At 47.6% G+C, this 19952-nt stretch overlaps 1 protein-coding gene across 7 annotated transcripts in view; it reads left to right on the top strand.

The window, feature by feature from the left end:
• The first annotated feature begins 237 nt into the window (after positions 1-237).
• The window catches only part of LOC122945997, a 60837-nt gene continuing 41122 nt past the window's right edge, over positions 238-19952 (top strand). For 4 of the 7 annotated variants that reach the window (XM_044305259.1, XM_044305262.1, XM_044305257.1 and 1 more), the window contains exons 1-4: positions 238-387; positions 11120-11248; positions 15882-15974; positions 18873-19019. In XM_044305259.1, coding sequence (XP_044161194.1) covers positions 11215-11248; positions 15882-15974; positions 18873-19019 — 274 coding nt within the window. In that variant the 5' untranslated portion in view covers positions 238-387; positions 11120-11214. The remainder of the gene's footprint in view (positions 388-11119; positions 11249-15881; positions 15975-18872; positions 19020-19952) is intronic. The other 3 variants (XM_044305261.1, XM_044305258.1, XM_044305256.1) reach the window with 1 other exon arrangement.

The following is a 19952-nucleotide window of genomic DNA, read 5'->3' as shown; positions in this document are numbered from 1 at the left end:
TGACACTCCTCTCCCCTCACACATTGATGTACACTACACGCTTCTCTGATCTTCTCTAAGGCGTTGACAAAAAAAATGGCTTTTTCATTGGCTGCTTCGCGTCACCTGATCCTTTCGCGTTGCTCACTGGGAAATGTAGTGACTGAGGGGAAGCTCCTCGCTTCATGGAGGACAGACAGGAACTCACTTTCCCATAATCCCTTTAGTCGCGAAGCATGGGCTGCAGCCAATCGGACGCAAGATGTGTTGGTCACGCCCCCCTGGGTAACGCTGGGAAGAAATGGCTTCCTCGGGTGACTACCAGCTGCTCCGCGCTGTCGCCTTCCTCTGAGAGTCCCGCGCAGCTGCCCGGAGACGGAGGGCGGGCGCGGTCCTGGACGTGCGCAGGTTAGAGCCTCACTTATAGGGTGGGCGTTGTGATACCGGCGCGGGTCAGACGCAGTGCACAGCGGGTGTTAGCGGTGACCCGCCACACTTCAGCGACCCGCTATGACTGGTTACTGTACAAAGCTCCGGGCGCTGCAGCCGTGTATGGTGGAGCAGCAGCTGTGCCCAGACCGAGTGTGTGTCCGGCGCTGTGCACTGCATGCAGTGTGACCATGTACAGTGAGTACAGTTATGACTAGTGCAGTGTAGTGGTATGCCCAGTGTACAGTAGTGCAGTGAGTACAGTACAGCGCTGTGTATCCAGTGTAGTGAGTACAGCGCTGTATATCCAGTGTAGTGAGTACAGTACAGCGCTGTGTATCCAGTGTAGTGAGTACAGCGCTGTATATCCAGTGTAGTGAGTACAGTACAGCGCTGTGTATCCAGTGCAGTGAGTACAGTACAGCGCTGTGTATCCAGTGCAGTGAGTACAGTACAGCGCTGTGTATCCAGTGCAGTGAGTACAGTGCTGTGTATCCAGTGCAGTGAGTACAGTACAGCGCTGTGTATCCAGTGCAGTGAGTACAGTACAGCGCTGTGTATCCAGTGCAGTGAGTACAGTACAGCGCTGTGTATCCAGTGCAGGGAGTACAGTACAGCGCTGTGTATCCAGTGCAGGGAGTACAGTACAGCGCTGTGTATCCAGTGCAGGGAGTACAGTACAGCGCTGTGTATCCAGTGCAGGGAGTACAGTACAGCGCTGTGTATCCAGTGCAGGGAGTACAGTACAGCGCTGTGTATCCAGTGCAGGGAGTACAGTACAGCGCTGTGTATCCAGTGCAGGGAGTACAGTACAGCGCTGTGTATCCAGTGCAGGGAGTACAGTACAGCGCTGTGTATCCAGTGCAGGGAGTACAGTACAGCGCTGTGTATCCAGTGCAGGGAGTACAGTACAGCGCTGTGTATCCAGTGCAGGGAGTACAGTACAGCGCTGTGTATCCAGTGCAGGGAGTACAGTACAGCGCTGTGTATCCAGTGCAGGGAGTACAGTACAGCGCTGTGTATCCAGTGCAGGGAGTACAGTACAGCGCTGTGTATCCAGTGCAGGGAGTACAGTACAGCGCTGTGTATCCAGTGCAGGGAGTACAGTACAGCGCTGTGTATCCAGTGCAGGGAGTACAGTACAGCGCTGTGTATCCAGTGTAGGGAGTACAGTACAGCGCTGTGTATCCAGTGTAGGGAGTACAGTACAGCGCTGTGTATCCAGTGTAGTGAGTACAGTACAGCGCTGTGTATCCAGTGTAGTGAGTACAGTACAGCGCTGTGTATCCAGTGTAGTGAGTACAGTACAGCGCTGTGTATCCAGTGTAGTGAGTACAGTACAGCGCTGTGTATCCAGTGTAGTGAGTACAGTACAACGCTGTGTATCCAGTGTAGTGAGTACAGTACAACGCTGTGTATCCAGTGTAGTGAGTACAGCGCTGTGTATCCAGTGTAGTGAGTACAGTACAGCGCTGTGTATCCAGTGTAGTGAGTACAGTACAACGCTGTGTATCCAGTGTAGTGAGTACAGTACAACGCTGTGTATCCAGTGTAGTGAGTACGGTACCAGCGCTGTGTATCCAGTGTAGTGAGTACGGTACCAGCGCTGTGTATCCAGTGTAGTGAGTACGGTACCAGCGCTGTATATCCAGTGCAGTGTGTTCTGTATAGCTGTTGTCTTATACCTCTTTCACATAAGTGTGTCCTTTGCGGGAATCCTGCTCCGTGTGAGAGAGCGATCCTCCGTTCTGGACGTAGGAAGCGCACAGCGTCAGGCCTCATGCACACGACCGTTTTTTTTTTAAGGTCCGCAGAAACGTGGTCCGTGATCCGTGACCGTTTTTTCGTCCGTGGGTCTTCCTTGATTTTTGGAGGATCCACGGACACGAAAAATGAAAAAAAAATCTAAGTCAAGTTAGCCATTGAAATGATAGGAAAAAACGGACACGGATCACGGACGCGGATGACAATATTGTGTGCATCCGTGTTTTTTCACGGACCCATTGACTTGAATGGGTCCGTGAACCGTTGGCCGTGAAAAAAATAGGACAGGTCATATTTTTTTCACGGCCAGGAAAAACGGATCACGGATGCGGCTGCCAAACGGTGCATTTTCCGATTTTTCCACGGACCCATTGAAAGTCAATGGGTCCGCGAAAAAAAACGGAAAACGGCACAACGGCCACGGATGCACACAACGGTCGTGTGCATGAGGCCTTATACTGATTTATAATGCTCTGTGTGACCTGTATCTACAGAATTATACTGACAGCTGTATGTCAGTCTGATTCTGTCACAGGAAGGTCACACAGAGACACATAGTATTATCAATCATGATAATGTTGTGCGCTTCCTAAGTCCAGGACGCAGGATCCCTCTCTCACACGGAGCGCGATTCCTGCAAGGGACACTCTCATGTGAAACAGTCCTTAGGGGTAGGTTCAGCTGCGCTGGCTTTCCCGCTGTGGACACGGCTCATCTGGAGAGGATTTGGGCCAGGGCTACACTGCAGCATGTGTCGTGCGACAATTTTTATGATAGTCTATGGCGTCGCACTGCCACATGCTGCGACCCAGCCGCAGAAAAATCCATCTATCTTTATAAAAATTGTCGCGTGACAAAATGTCGCCGTGTAGCCCTAGCCTTACTGCGTCGTAACGAATGCTGTGAATTCCTTCACGGTTGTAAGGCCCCGTTCACACCTCCGTCACCGCCGGATCCTTGTTGAGTCTAATGGAATCTGGCGGTGATCCGGCTGATTTCCGGCATAAATGCCAGGTTTCCGACGGACAAAAACCACTGCAAGCATTTGTGCCGGAACATCTGGACAGAGAGCTATGGAGCCAGAGCTGCGTGAAAAACGCACAATGCAGAAGATGCCGCGATTTATTTATTTATTATTTTTATTTTTTCCAGGCCGTACACTTTAGATAGAACTGTTGATGGTTGCTCAGCGATCTGGTGATTGTTCGTTTTCTCAGACGCGGCCATACACATTGTAGTCCTCATTCGCCGTTACGGTTTTTCATAATGCCCTCGTACATTCACTGAAAGCCGGCGATGGACGAAAGATCTTTCTGGGAACGTTCAGTTGGCCTCTTTCACACGACCGTATGGCTTTTTCAGTGTTTTGCGGTCCGTTTTACACGGATCCGTTCTGTTTTTTGTGTCCGTTGTGTTTCCGTTCCGTTTTTCCGTACGGCATATACAGTAATTACATAGAAAAAATTGGTCTGGGCATAACATTTTCAATAGATGGTTCTGCAAAACCGGAACAGATACAGAAGACATACGGATGCATTTCAGTATGTGTTCCATTTTTTTTTTGCGGACCCATTGACTCGAATGGAGCCACGGAACGTGATTTGCGGTCAATAATAGGACATGTTCTATCTTTCAACGGAACGGTAAAACTGAAATACGAAAACGGAATGCATATGGAGTACGTTCCGGTTTTTTTTGTTGTTGAAGCATTGAAATGAATGGTTCCGTATACGGAACGCAAAAAATGGCCCGTAAACGGGGGGGAAAAAAAACGGTCGTGTGAAAGAGGCCTAAGAAAGATCTGTGGGCTGGACCATCGGATGAAAATATTAAACATGGCCGAGCTTTTGAACGGTCTGTCTGCGGTCAGCTAAGGCTACTTTCACATTAGCGTTTTTTTGCGGATCCGTCGCAAGGCCCTGGCCAGTGCAGCGCGGTGCTAAGTTGGGAGGCCACGGAGCGGTGAGCGAGAAGCTTCTTTAATTCACTACCGCTCCGTGGTCATCTACCGCGATAGGGCGATGTAGACAAAATCTATACCGTTGCCCAAATTTATATCGTATATAATTTATATCGCCCTCTCCTATGTGTTCTATATTTTTGCGGATGCCACGGAACAGAGATACCGGAGATACCGGTGTGCCGTCCGCATATTTTGCGGCCCCATCGAGGTGAACGGGTCCGCGTCCGTTCCGCACAAAATGTGGATTGCATGCAGGAAAAAAATAATAATACGTTTGTGCGCATGCGGCCTTCAGTGATAAGTACCAGTCCATGTTTTGGGACAGCCCCTTTCATTTAAAGGGTGTGTCCATGTTATAAAGTATATTATTGTTTGGGGCCGGCAGCAGGTTGAGGACCCCAGAGGTCACGCCCCCGTATCTCAGAGATGAGTCAGGAATGGGTCGCGCACCAGTATTTGTAAGCCAAAACCAGGAGCAGGAAAAAAAGAAGAAAATGTATAATGGAAAGTTTTTCACGTCTTCCGTGTTCTGGATTCGCTCCTGGGTTTGACTTACAAATACTGATGCAAATTACTGACCGAGATACTTCCGCGTGAACGAAGCCTCGAAGTGAAAAGCGTTGCGAGGTCTCCTGATAAGGATTTTATGATTCCTCCGGCTGCGGCGGGGTACGCCATGGCGCTGGCAGTCACATGACTCATCAGCTGACCGCTGCACCCGTACCGTCCCCCGGCTGTGCGTGCTCAGACATAGATATATATTTTATATCTTCTACGCGCATCGGGCAAGAGCGACGAGACGTGATGGATCCGGTGGGGCAACCAGAACTGAGAACATACGTGATCCGTAAGTCTCATCTTTTCATTTGCCTCCATCACCCGCTGCGCAGGAATGACGCAGCGATACCGCAATGTCTGCAGAACATCACGGCTTGAGTGACGCAGCGATACCGCAATGTCTGCAGAACATCATGGCTTGAGTGACGCAGCGATACCGCAATGTCTGCAGAACATCATAGCAGGAGTGACGCAGCGATACCGCAATGTCTGCAGAACATCATGGCAGGAGTGACGCAGCGATACCGCAATGTCTGCAGAACATCACGGCTCGGGTGATGCAGCGATACCGCAATGTCTGCAGAACATCATAGCAGGAGTGACGCAGCGATACCGCAATGTCTGCAGAACATCATAGCAGGAGTGACGCAGCGATACCGCAATGTCTGCAGAACATCACGGCTCGGGTGATGCAGCGATACCGCAATGTCTGCAGAACATCATAGCAGGAATGACGCAGCGATACCGCAATGTCTGCAGAACATCACGGCTTGAGTGACGCAGCGATACCGCAATGTCTGCAGAACATCACGGCTTGAGTGACGCAGCGATACCGCAATGTCTGCAGAACATCACGGCTTGAGTGACGCAGCGATACCGCAATGTCTGCAGAACATCACGGCTTGGGTGACGCAGCGATACCGCAATGTCTGCAGAACATCATGGCTTGAGTGACGCAGCGATACCGCAATGTCTGCAGAACATCATGGCTTGAGTGACGCAGCGATACCGCAATGTCTGCAGAACATCATGGCTTGGGTGACGCAGCGATACCGCAATGTCTGCAGAACATCACGGCTTGGGTGACGCAGCGATACCGCAATGTCTGCAGAACATCACGGCTTGAGTGACGCAGCGATACCGCAATGTCTGCAGAACATCACGGCTTGAGTGACGCAGCGATACCGCAATGTCTGCAGAACATCATGGCTTCCATTCTAAGCCACAACTAGATGTGAACAGAGCCTTAGCAGGTAATGCACTGTACAGAGCCGGAGTGCACGCTCCCCTGCCTGTGCTCCATGGGGGAGGGGGAGGCATCGCATGACTCGTTTTGCAGTCAGCCGTAGAACTTGGTCTGTTCAGCAGAATTGTGTGACTGTGTTTTTTTTTTTGGTCTATCTGTGGTCTGGATGAGGCGCTTCATGCATGACATATGGCTGCGTATCAGACTTTGTGCTCCGTCCTGGGCCGGCGGCTGCTTCTGAAGGCAATTTATCAGAGACAGATGGTTATAGAAGCCGGCGGGGCGTAAGGGGATGTGGAGGAGCTGGAGGGAGCCAAAGAGATGAGGACGTGAGGTCCGAAACATGTTCGCCGTGGGCATTTTATTATTTGTTTTGCTCGGGTTTATTCCTATTTTTTGTCGCACCTTTTGTCGCTGCCGGCACACGTTGCGGATTATGCATTCTTTTTCCTTGTGGATTAGGCCTCATGCACACAAACGTATTTTTTTTTTTCCGTGTCCGTTCCATTTTTTATTTTTTTTTGCAGAACGTATGCGGAACCATTCATTTCAATGGGTCCGCAAAAAAAAAAAAAAAAACTGTGTGCATTCCGTTTCCGTATTTCCGTTCAGCAAAAAAATAGAACATGTCCAATTATTGTCCGCATTACAGACAAGGATAGTGCTGTTCTGTTAGGAGCCGGCTGTTCCGTTCCGCAAAATACGGAACGCACACGGACGTCATCCGTATTTTTTGCGGATGCGCGCATGAGGCCTTCTCGTGAGGAAAAGCCGCAGCATAATACAGTAACCCCCAAAGGGGTACGAGATTAGGCTGCTTTCACCTCTGCGTTATTTTTTCCTTTCCGTCATAGTATCTCCATACCGGAGGAAAACGCTTCCCATTCATTATCAACGGAACGGAGTGCAAGCAGCGTTTTTTAGGGCGTCCTGGGATGCGGAGCAAAGCAGTTCCGGCACGACACACAATGTAAGTCAATGATGCCGAATCCGTTTTCTCGGATACAAAAGGAAACGGATCCAGCGCGCGTTGACTTACAATGGTTTTAGAGACGGATCTGTCCTGGCTATATTGGAGAGAATACAGCTTGATCCGCCCGTGATGGACGCAGCCGGCTGTATTAACATAACGGAAACGGATCCAGCAAAAACGGAGATGTGAAAGTTACTTTGCTTTCTCACTTCTGTGCCGATTTTGAAATCTGCAGCTCGTCAATTCTGTCTGCTCTTCTCGAGTGCGGATGTTACCCTTTTCAATGCAAGCGTGAGATCTGCGGCAAATCCCTAACAAAAACCGCAAGTAACATGCGTTTTTTTTATGCGAAAACGCGTCAAAATCGGCGCGCAATTTCTACAAGACCGTCTGCACCCATCTGCCGCTAGTCTTAGGGCTCTTTCAGACGAGCGAGTCCATTGCGGGATTCGCGCTCTGTGTGTGTGTGTGTGTGTGTGTGTGTGTGTGAGCGCGACCCTCTGTTCTGGACGCCGCTCGTCTTGCAGGAGCGCACAGCATTATACAGATTTATAATGCTGTGCGCCTCCGCATGACCTTCCTTCTACAGGATCACACGGACATAACGCGGTCACTATGATACTGTAGTAAAAAGGTCAAGCAGAGGCACATAGCATTATAAATCACGCCTGCAGGTCCAGAACGGAGGGTCACGCTTACACGCAATAGACTCGCTCGCCTGAAAGAGCCCTAAGGCTACCGGCACACGGGTGAAGGGGAACGCGCATAAGATCCGCACGATGGTGGATATAAAGCCAGAAATCTGCGGCAGCTCTGAGGTGTCCTAGATTTCTGTTCAGGCCTCATTCACACGACGGTAGGCGGCCTGTGCGAACAGCAGGTCTGCAATATACAGGCACTGGCCGCGTGTGCGCTGTATCATGGACGCAGACCCATTCACTTGAATGGGTCTGCAATCCGGAAAATACGGTGTGGAACGGAGGCACAGATTGGAAGCCCACGCCAGTGCTTCCATGGGTTTTCCGTCGGTGCCTCTGCACAGTGCATGCACTACTTTTTTTGCAGTGCGGAGTTGCGGACCATTGGATGCTGATCACGGACCCCATTCAAGTCAATGGGTCTGCGTCCGCAGATGGCGGGCACATGGTGCTCGTTCATTTTGCAGTCTGCAGCGTTGGCACGGCCAGAACACGGGCCCTGAGGATGCACCTAATTTATAAATAAGGCGCATCCTCTGGCAGCTCAGGGGATATCAAAGACCGGGGGCGAAGAAAGCCTCAATCTTGATAAATCTCCCCCTTTGCTGCTGTGCGGATTTTGAAATCTGCAGCGTGTCGTATTTGTGGGCGGATTTCGCCTTTTGGAAGGATGAGATCTGTGGGAAAACCGCATCAAATCCACACAAAAGAAATGCCCAAACCGCAATCATTAGTGAAGATTTATGTGTGTTTTATGTTTACATTTTGGAGGACATTTCTTGCAGATTTTCCGATCTGCACCCTGCGCAGCCGCCCCTGAAAGGGTCTCCTGACCAGGCGTGGATCGGGTTGTGCTGTCGTCTCTGTAATTTCCATTCCTTTCTGATTCTCTGTCTCATTTGCTGTGAATACCCTGCAGCCTTTCATGCTGTGTGGTTCTGGGAAAAACATCATGTGAACGAGGGTGGAAAATAGATCTGTCACAGTGCGAGGAGGCCTCTTTCACATGTCAGTGTTTGGTCAGTGATTTAAATCAGTGATTGTAAGCCAAACCCAAAAGTGGAGCCTCCACAGAGATAAGGTATAATGGAAAGAGTTGCACCTGGTTTTGGCCCAGAAAACCCTGATGGAAATCACTGAGCAAATATTGACCGAATACTAAGGTCCCTTTCACACGTCAGTGATTTCCATCAGTGATTGTGAGCTGAACCCAGAAGCGGAGGCTACACAGAGATAAGGGACAATGGAAAGATCTGCACCTGTTCTGTGTTTTTGCATCTGATGAAAAACTGACTGTGTGAAAGCAGCCTCAACGCGATGCCTCTGTCTGCACCATCAACCTCGTTAAACCAGGAATGTTTCTGGTTGAGCAAAATTATGCCTTTCTATAAAGGGATAATAATGTCTGAAATATATAAATTTTTATTCTTATGTAAATTTGTTAGAGAACCAGGGAGCTGGCCATAGCACCAGGAGCACCACTAGTGCACCCCCCCGTCCCCCCCCCACTGTGCTCTCCGTACTTTGAGTCACAGTGGATCCGGTGAGCTCGGAAAGCAGCGTCTGCTTCACCAGGGCAGAGCCTCAGAATGAATGAGATGTGACTCAAATGGGAGGGTGGGATACAGGGAGTATAGGGGCATTACGCTGGCAGTGCTACTAGCGCTATGGCCAGCACCTTGGTGCTCCAACTAGGTAATTTACATAAATATAAAAATATATCTCTGCCATTGTTAAGTCTTTATAGAAACATAAAATACAAACAGAAACAAAAGAAGCATATTGTTTTACTCAGCATAATCAACCCTACCAGACAATATACCTGGTTTAATAGGGTTGATCATGCTGATGGAGGGTTTTTAAAGGGAGGTGCACTATGCTCTCCTCACCGAGGGCAGCATAGTGTGGGGACAGACCCGTTGCCTTCATAGGTCTGTCACTGCTGTGCTGGCATTCATTACTTTTATGGTACTGACCAGACTAAGCCTTCAGCGTGCACCATCTGTGCAAGGGAGGTGACCTGATGCTGGCAGCACCCTTCCCCGCCTCCGGATGATGGCTGACTGTTGTGCATAGGAAAGAAACCTGTCAATTATCTTAAGACGGGGGTGGGCTGCGGCGGGTAAGTGCCATAAAAGTACTGAAGGCTGTGCAGACTGCTGAAGTCAGAGAGGGCAGCAGCCAGACCCAGAGCTGCAATTCTGTTTGTGTCTATCTCACTTCTACCTCCGAAGACGGATCTGTACGTCAGGGTTCTGGGTGGCGAGACCCCTGCAGATTGATGAAGCAGAGGGGAAGAAACACTTAAAGGGATATTCACAGAATAGGGAGTAACTATTATTATTATTACTATTATTATTGGTGGTGGTCCTACTGGTCCTGAGAAAGGGGTCCCGTACTCCTCAGGGCCCTCCTAAAACAAACAGATCAGCATTTGATGCATTCAGATGGCTACTTCATTCATTCAGTCATTGAATGCTGGAAATAGCTGATATTTTATATCTCCTAATATATATTATATTAGTTGGTAGTCACTGAGGTGGTGGAAATTTGCATTTAGCGCTAGTCTATTATAAGTTAACAAATCCCTTAGTTGGTAGTCAATTTATAATTTTACATTTATAATATAGTAGTGCCAAATGCCAATTTCCACACCATCCCGCCCTCCCCCCCCCTCCTCACTGACTTTATTAACCCCTATCAGACCTCAGATCAGACCTTTATTAACCCCTATCAGACCTCAGATCAGACCTTTATTAACCCCTATCAGACCTCAGATCAGACCTTTATTAACCCCTATCAGACCTCAGATCAGACCTTTATTAACCCCTATCAGACCTCAGATCAGACCTTTATTAACCCCTATCAGACCTCAGATCAGACCTTTATTAACCTCTATCAGACCTTTATTAACCCCTATCAGACCTCAGATCAGACCTTTTTTAACCCCTATCAGACCTCAGATCAGACCTTTTATTAGGCCTGGTTCACACCTAAGCGTGCGCACACTATGTGCTGACGCTGTACGGGGTCAGGACAGTGCAGCGCAGGCCCCATCAAAGAAGACCAGGAAGGGCGAGTTTTGGAAGCGCTTGCTGCGCTTCTTCCCCGCTCCCGGCACCCGATGCATGCTTCAAAAATTTAAGTTCTCACTAGCATTCGCTTTATACGCATTATCGGTATATCAGCAAGGTTAGATGCCGATACCCATAATGTACAAAATCCTGAATATCGGCCGATAATATCGGTACTTCCAATAATTGGTCGATCCCTACTCAAACCCCCCCAAAAGTCAAAAAAAATTGTGCAACCATGACGTGCGCCAAAGTTTGCGACTTTTTGCCACTAGTTTTCTGACACACATGGATAATAAATGTCCCCCATGTTCTTTATCGGAGATCACACACAATAGATTTAGGGCTACGGCGGGCCCTTCATCAGGTTCTGTATGTCTATAACTGTCTGCCACATGTTATCATCCTTTTAAGACTTCCTTTTTTTTCTTTCAGGATCATATTGACTTTAATGACTGATTTGCGCCTTTTTCGTCTGCCCCTGAGTAGAATTCTGCTTTAAGAAAAGAAGGGGAAGCTCCTAGGAAGTGATGATGGAGCACTGCCATTCATTCAAGTCCCTTGGTATGTACCCAAAGCTTTATTCTCAGGGCGGTGTGCGTGGAATATACTTGGGCAGTGTTGTGCTTTGGTGCTGGGTAATGTAAACAATTGGTGGCAGCGGGCTCAGAGTGCCCTAAAGGGGTTGTCCGAGACTTAGGTACTGATGACCTGTCCTCTGGGGTGTCCACATTGTTTTATACATAAGTAATTCTGTAATTGGGGTGAAATAGTGCTCTATTTTTAGTTATTTGTTTTTCCGCCTTGTTTTATAGATAAGTCATTCCATTAGGCCTTGTTTCTCTAATTGGGGTGAAAAAGTGGTCTAATACTACCGCTATTGTACAGTTACTGTACATTATGTCCAACAGACAGGTGCCAGGGCCTTTCAAGGGAACAGGCAGTGGCAAAAATGTTTCTGGAGGTGGCAGAAGTAGAAGCGGTGGTGGGGAGGTGGTAGCAGCAGTTGCAGCAACAGGCCAGAGCTGACAGTGTCATCCAGCGGTCATGTTTTGAACAGCAACCCAGCTGTCCTTAAATGGTTGACTCTGCCTTTAACATCATCTCAACTGACATCAGACACCCACAGCCAGGAGTTGCTGCGTTTTTCTGGCATGTCCCAGGAACACCTCCCCCCACCTGTCCTGAACCTGCCTCTTGCTTTTTCTACTCCTTCTGCTCGGGGAGTATTGTATGCTGCGGGTTCTGCTCCGAGCTTATCGAGTACAGTCAGCAGCTACTGCCCAGCCCAGATTTGGAGGAGAGATCTGCCGCTTCCTCCTGTAGGCGGGCAAGTAGCGAAGATGAGTGGCGTGGGAGCAGGTGTTGAGAGCGGTCAGGGACACTGCCATGAGACTGGTGAGGGTGACATCAGTGACGTGCAAACAGTAGTGGATGATGATGTAGCCGATCGCATGTGGGAGCCAGATGAAGAGGGGGCTTCATCATCAGCAGCACCTTAAGTCTTTTCTTCACCCACCTACTGAAGAAACCACCCAGTAGCAGCAGCAGGACATGGAGCAGAACCTGAGCCAGCAGGTGGTGGCATACTTGGACTGCACCCTTTCACCCCACATCCAAGATCCCCTGGACTACTGGGCAGCCAAACTTGATTTGTGGTCGAGTTTGCCCTGGATAAGCTTCCCTTCCCAGCCAGTAGTGTGGCATCAGAGCGGGTGTTTCGTGTGACTGGGGCATAGTTACCCCAAGGAGAACTCTCTTTTCAACACAAAATGTTGAGAGACTGACCTGTGTAAAGATAAGTCAGGCGTGGATCAGCCAGGATTTCCACCCACCAGTGTCTGAGGCTTCAGACTAGATCATTCTGCAGCCACACCAAAACATTGTGAAAAATGGCCCATTACTTCTGGCCACGTGCTCCACTATTCTGGTACTGCCACATGCCTGATGCCACACATCTGCTGCCATCTTCTCCTATTGCCACCCACCATCTTCTGCAGGTACTGCCACTGCTGTTGCCCCCCATCTCCCCACTCTGCTGTTGGCCACTATGTTGACTCCTCATGCTGTTCACACCCTCACCATTCTGTGACTGGGCCACTGGTGTCCCTGTTTGGCCTTGTTGACAGAATTGTTTATTTTACCCTCCTTCTGATCTGTCAGAAGAACCGAGAAAATGCAAAACACAATGGATCCTGTCTTTGGAGTATCCATAAGGCCTCTATCCCCACGGTCAGTATTTTGCATCAGGATTTGCTCATGATTTGGAAGCCAAAAGCAGGAGTTGGTCCAAAACACAGAAGCCATGCAAATATTTCCACCTCATGTTATCTCTGTTTTGGACCCACTCCTGTTTTTGCCTTACCAATACTGATCAAGCACTGATGCAAAAAAACTGACCGTGTGATAGTGGCCATTAAAGTCCTGCATGCAGGGCTTCTTTTCCATCTGAATAAAACCAATTTCAGAGGCAAATGGCCAAAATTCATGCAAGTTGAGCATAAGACCTGTATCACCCAGTCGGTATTTTGCATCAGGATTTGCTTATGATTTGGAAGCCAAAAGCAGGAGTGGGTACAAAACACAGAACACATGCAAGTATTCCCATCACTCCACTCCTGTGTTTTTGGTCTTACTAATCCTGACCAAATACTGACCATGGGAAGGTGGATGCTCAAAAGACAGGATCCGTTTTTTTGGGGTTATTGTTCTGACGAATCAGAGGAAGGGCAAAATAATCAGTGACGTCAACACAGACTTACTGCTGACCCCCTCTCCACTCTGTCGGGGTCTCTACTTGTATAAGTGTGTAATAGAACAGGTTCTGTAGACATCTATGTGGAATCAGCTGACGGCGGTGTAAGAAGTGCGCTCTTTCGTTCTATGGTAGAATCTTGGGCCACTGCACGGTTAAGTACATTATACCTGACGCTAACATTGTAAGGCTGAGTTCACACTTCACTTATTTGGTCTGTTCTGGGTGAAAAACCAAATAACTCAAGTGTTTAGTGAGTCTAAGGGTCCATTCAGACGTCCGTAGTGTATTGTGGATCCGCAACACACCCGGCCGGCACCCCCATAGAACTGCCTATTCTTGTCCGCAGTTGCGGACAAAAATAGGACATGTTCTATTTTTTTTTTTCCGGAGCCGCGGACTGGAAGATCTGGGACCCACTCCGGAAATGCACACTGTGTGCTGTCCGTATCCATTCCTGCCCAATAGAGAATGAATAGGTCTGCACTCTGCGCAATGGGTGCGGACACATTCACGGACGTGTGAATGGACCCTAAGGCCTTGTTCACACTTCAGTGTTTAGTCAGTGATTTCCATCAGTGGTTTGTGAGCCAAAACCAGAAGTGGAGCCTCCACAGAGATAAGCTATAGGGAAAGATCTGCTCCTGTTCTGTGTTTAGAGTTCCACCTGGTTTTGGCTCACAAATCACTGATAGAAATCACTGACTAAACACTGAAGTGTGAACAAGGCCTAAGAGTGACGCCTTTCACCTGCCTGTCATACTGACACGCAGTAAGTGTTTCACTATCACAGCGGACTAGATATGCATGTTTCTGCAATGCACAGTGATGTACACCGAGATACAATCTCCCTGCAGGCCGGGAAATAGCTGATATATCACGCGCTTTGGGACGACCTGTGAAGGAAAGATTACTTACCTGCTTCTTGGGGCCAGCTCCTTGCTCCTTCTTCTCCAGGCATGCGATGCTCTGCTGGGCTCCCCTGATGTCAAACCGTATGTTGACATTACCGCAGCCAGTCAGAAACCAGATTCCCTTGTGCCATGGGACCTTTAGTAATGATGTAAGGGAGCCGGTCACTACCAGTGATTTTCAGACTAGATGTTGGCATAGCGGTGACCCAGAGGAGCACTGCAGGATCGGAGGAGGAGGAGGAGCGGGGAAGCAGGTTAGTAATCTTTCCCCTACAGGTCTGGCGAAATGGGTGGGTTTCCTCCAATCTTTCACAACGCCTCGCACAGAGCAGATAAGTGGTGTATTTCAGCCACGAAAAAAATCTGAATGGCCGGCAGTGAGGACTTTAAATTCGCAGCATGTTGCTTTATGCAGTGACTATCCTCAGCAGATTTTACTCTTTGCAATGAAGACGGTGAAATCTCTGTCAGATCCTCTCCAAAATCCACAACAAATCTGCATGTAACACATGGTTCAGTGTGGATTTTGCAGGGGGAAGCACAAATCTGTAGTGAAAATATTTCCCCTTGTGGGCGCATCAAAGGATCTTAACCTCCCTGAGGACATGGCGAGTTACCGCCTTCCCAAAACCATAACTTTTTTATTTTTCACTTAGCATTTTTATATATTTTTTTGCAGCACAAGTTGTACTGCACCATTTTATATTGCACACGATGTACTGGGAATCTGAAAAAAAAAAATCAAAATACGATTCTGCCATAGTTTCAATGGGTTTTGCTTTTCCAGCATTCCCTATGTGGTAAAACTCACCTGTTCCCTTCATTCTGCGGGTCAGTAGGATTACAGTGATACCACATTTATGTCGTTTTTAATACTTAAAAAAAAATAAAACCTTTTTCTTGTGGCATTGCCATATTCTCCATAACTTTTATTGTTATGTTTATAAAGCTGTTTGAGGGCTCATTTTTTGCAGGGTGAGCTGTACTTTTCATTGATACCATTTTGCAGTGTGTGAGTGTTTGATCACGTTTTATTTTGGGAGGTGAAGTGATTTTTATTTTTTTCCTAGAGGCTCTGTTCCCACCTTTGTCACCTCCCTCCAAGTCCTGATTGACAGGGCCAGGCAGCGCTCGCATCTGTCTGCCAGCCCTGTGAGATTTCACCAGAGCACGGGGCTGGCAGACAGATGCGAGCGCTGCCTGACCCTGTCAATCAGGACTTGGAGGGAGGTGACAAAGGTGGGAACAGAGCCTCTAGGAGCAGGAACAACGCCCCCCCCCCCGCTCCTAGAGACTAATTAGCATATTATAAAAGTTAGATCTCTGGAGTAACGGGGGCATAGATAAAAGTAGGAATAGGCTCGTTAGGTTTAGCACATCGTTAATGTCAGATAGCTTAATAGGGTTAAATCTGGTGACAGAAACCCTTAAATTTTTTAGTATGAGGCTCCTAAAAGTGGTCTCTGGTGACTTCCTCTGTATTGGTAAATTTGTCCTATTGACTTCTGTATTATCTTTTTGTTTGAAGACTGTACTATGGTAAAGCCTGGGGTCATGGTGAAGATCGAGGAGGAAGAGCTGTATGATCCACATTATGACGGGCGCTCAGAGACCAGTACAGGTAAACCGTCATTCAGAGGAGATCTGTCGTTATCACCGCTAATCTCCGAGGGCTTTTTTTTGTGTGCCAAGTTTCATAATCTTTCGTTAAGGTGGAAGCCTCGACATACACTTGTTTGGGACCTCTATCTTTGGAGGATCCAGCACGTCCTTGCTTTACGTGAACTGCCCTTGGATTGTAATACTTCTTTTCTCCTGTGGTGGCACTGTAGGATATTTGATACCTCCCAGGTTCCTGTACAGATTGTCGTAGTCCTGGACCCTGCAGCTGATTTCAGTAAGACACCCTGTGATCAGCTTATACAGAATTGTGAAAAGCATCTTATTCCATAATTTAATTTTAATAATTTAATAATTAATTTTTTTTTGTGTGTTTAATAATCAGGAATAATAGAAATAAAGAGGACCTGTCACCACTCCTTACAGGCCTATTTTAATAGCTTCATGCATTCCCCATGTAATAACAATCCTGGAGCCTCTATTCTTATGTCTCTGTTATCCTATTCCTCTATTATTTCTACTAGAAGGTATGAATGAATTGCTAGCAGTCTGCAGTAAGGGTACAGAGGGGTGGTAACCAGTTGAGGGGCGTGTACCTGCAAGGTCTGTAAATGGAAGCACTGATTGGATAGAGTGAGACTGTGCAGGTACACCCCCCCAGCTTGTTACCTCCCCTCTGTACCCTTACTGCAGACTGCCAGCAATTCATTCATAACTTCTAGTAGTAATAATAGAGGAATGGAACAACTTAGAGCCATAGGAATAGATGCTCAGGATTGTTATTACATGGGAAATGCATGAAGATATTAAAACGAGCCTGTCAGGAGCGGTGAAAGGTCCCGTTTAACCAATATAGTTTCTGTATCAATTTATCACTATTTTCCTGATTTTTCTACTTGGTACAGAAAGCACGGTGGGAAATTGTCATGTTTCAGTATTACAAAAAAAAAAAGTCTCATTTGTTAAAACTAGAAAACCCTTTTAAAGGGAACCTGTGGGCGGCAAAACCCATCCCAAACCGCCAGCAGTACCTTCACGTAGTTTCGAATGCTGCTTTTCTTACTGCATTCTGATGAGGCAGAAATATCCTTCGGTCTTTTATCCTTCGATCTTTTATCCTTTGCCGAACAGCCGGCTGTCAGTCACAGGAGAAGGGACAGGGAATGGGGCGCGGTTATCTTGACTTCAAGCCTGACTGGAAAATATTGCGGACGGAGGGTAAAAGATCGTTTTTCATACTTCTGCCTCATCAGAATGCAGTAAAAATCCTCATTCGAAACTCACCCGCCGGCTACGTGAAGGTACTGCTGGTGGTTTGGGATGGGTTTTGCCGCTGACAGGTTCCCTTTAAAAGGGTTTTCTGGGACTTGTATATTGATTGCGCATCCTCAGGATAGGTAATAAGTATCAGATCAGTAGGAGTTTGGTAAACCCCCCCCCCTCCCTGTGATCACTCGGACAGGAGCTGGAAACTATAATGAGTGGCTGGAGCCAGAAGCACAAGGTTCCTTCTACTCAATTGCCATACGCTTGTTCTGGAAAGTACACTGTGGAAAGAGCTTTGCATCCACTGTATGTTCTTAAGGGATGATCATCAGAATCTAAGTACTGGAAAGCCCCTTTAAACATTTTACCACTTAATGTTGACCATTAATAGAACTTTACACCAGTTTTCTGGAGTACAGAGGTCGCACATTTTTGCACAAAGTTCATTTTGTGCAAAAATGTTTAACTTTTTCCACTGCCCTTTGTAGGTGTCGCTTAATGGAAATTACGGGGACCGCGCCGGTCTCATACATTTTAACATTTATGCCACAAAACTGGTGTAAGCTACAGCTGGCGTAGATTCCGTTTCTGTCACATGATATAAAGGGCTTGCTCCTTCTAATAGGTTTGGACTGGCATAGTAAGTGTGCCCCACCCAACGCCTCCGAGCAGTATATATCCAGCCCCCCCCCCCCCCCCAACCACCTCCAATAGCAGTGGTGGACGTGCATGTACAGTGTCATTTACACTCTTCTCCTGACACTTGCCACCTTCCCTACCCCTCACGGCATGCCCGGTAGCTTGGAGCCATTCTGCTGGTATATAGAAATATTCAAAAAGCAAGCGATGCTTCCTTCCAAAGCTAGAACTTCGGCGCATGAAAGGCAGGAATAGTGAGTTAACGAAACATACCTTTCTGCACCCCCCACCCCATTATACCCCATAGTAATCTAGTGACTATTAAAGGGGTTTACCCACCTCAGAATACCCACTGTATGCTGGGGCACAAGCCGGCCGGGGTTACTGAAAAAGCCACATGAGCTGTTCTACGCTGTGTCTGTACCTCCTAAAGAAGTGAATGGGAGCGATGATAGTGACACAGCCCGCTCCTCTCCCCCATTACCCCAGCCACTACTGTCCATTTTGTAAGGAGGGCATACCCCTTTAAATTGGATCAAAATTCGATGCCGAATAATTTCATAACCAATCTCTAAATGGGGCCATGGAACTAATAAGCACTTGAAGGTATTGTCCAACCATAAGAACTTATCACCTGTCTAAGAATATGTAGAGTGAAAGTCTTGCATTCCATTTATCTGATCAATGTCCGTTCAGGAATACCCCTTTAACGTCAGCACCTGACAATAGCGTCACAGGGTGTGGATAGGCAGATTTAGCCATTGCGGCTGGATGTCAGCAGTTACCTGGGGCTAACGGTACACGCTCCCTGGCCGGACCGTTACCTTCCATTGTATTAATCCTGCTGCTTTTAGGATCTCGGTCTCCACAGTTGCAAAGTTTTTACCCCCTAAACAACTGACTGCATAATCACATGTTGCATAAAACCCCTTTGTGTGAAAGTTTTCTGGACTATGTTTGCTGCTCACACACCGTTTACATTTATATTTTGAAGGGTATCCTCTAATGAATCCAGAAACCATGATAAAAGAAGAAAGAAACGAGGAAGATTCCTTTATCAGGAATGAAGAAATGTATGAGGAAGAAGAAAGTCCCGAGAGCAGCATCGGTGAGCCGCTCTGCAGAACATCATTTGACATAAGTAATACATAGTTGAGTCATGTTATTCTGACCACCAGCTAATATCCAGAGTAAGGCTACATTCAGAAAACCGTAAGTGTTTTGCGGTCCACAAATTGCGGATCTGCAAAACACGGCTATCGGCCCGTACATGGCCGGCGCTATATAGTAAATGCCTATTCTTGCCAGCGATTGCGGACAAGAATAGGACATGCTCTATATTTCCGCACAGCTGCAGAACGAAACTACAGATGCGGACAGCACATCTTTTGTGACCGCATTGAACGGATGCGGACCCGTTCATACGGTCGTGTGAATGTACCCTAACTGCAGCTAGACGGGCTGGGAGTGTATGATTAAGGTCCTGGTAGCTGGTCATAGGTATCTTTTTTTGATTCAATAATTTTTTATTAAGTTTATCAAGGTATAAAGGAACATAAAAGCCTCGGGCATTCCCGATTGGCAAACAATATAATGCATCACATTAATACAATAAATGCCTGTTATCAGCGAAGTTAGCATTGATTAGGAGTAAGTGGCTACCTAAGTCTACTATTTCCGAAGCCAATGGCCAACCTTCCCAGCTTCCAACAATCCTTTCCCAGCCCAAGACCATTGCAGGCTCGCCTGCTTGCACAAGGGGGCCTCCCTATATCTCGTCCGCAATGTTAAAATTGGACACTGTAACTAGAATCTGCCCACGGTTTCCAATTTAGGAGGAATTTACTATACCTCGCTCCTCCCATAGCTATAATTCTCTCATACGTATAAGAAGTGTTAATTGCAGCTGTCAATTCAGCGATATCTGGTATATCTTGGGACTTCCACTTACGTAACAATAGTAGCTTCGCTGTTACACAAAAGATACAGTGAATGGCCCTTAAGCGGACCGGTAAAGCGTCAAGCCCTATCAATAGTAAGACCATTTGCGGCGACCAAACCACTCCTCGCGGTA

This window comes from Bufo gargarizans, chromosome 9, assembly GCF_014858855.1.
Source record: "Bufo gargarizans isolate SCDJY-AF-19 chromosome 9, ASM1485885v1, whole genome shotgun sequence".
NCBI lineage: Eukaryota > Metazoa > Chordata > Amphibia > Anura > Bufonidae > Bufo > Bufo gargarizans.
The sequence above is the reverse complement of the archived record's forward strand: the minus strand, read 5'-3'. Positions and strand labels throughout refer to the sequence as shown.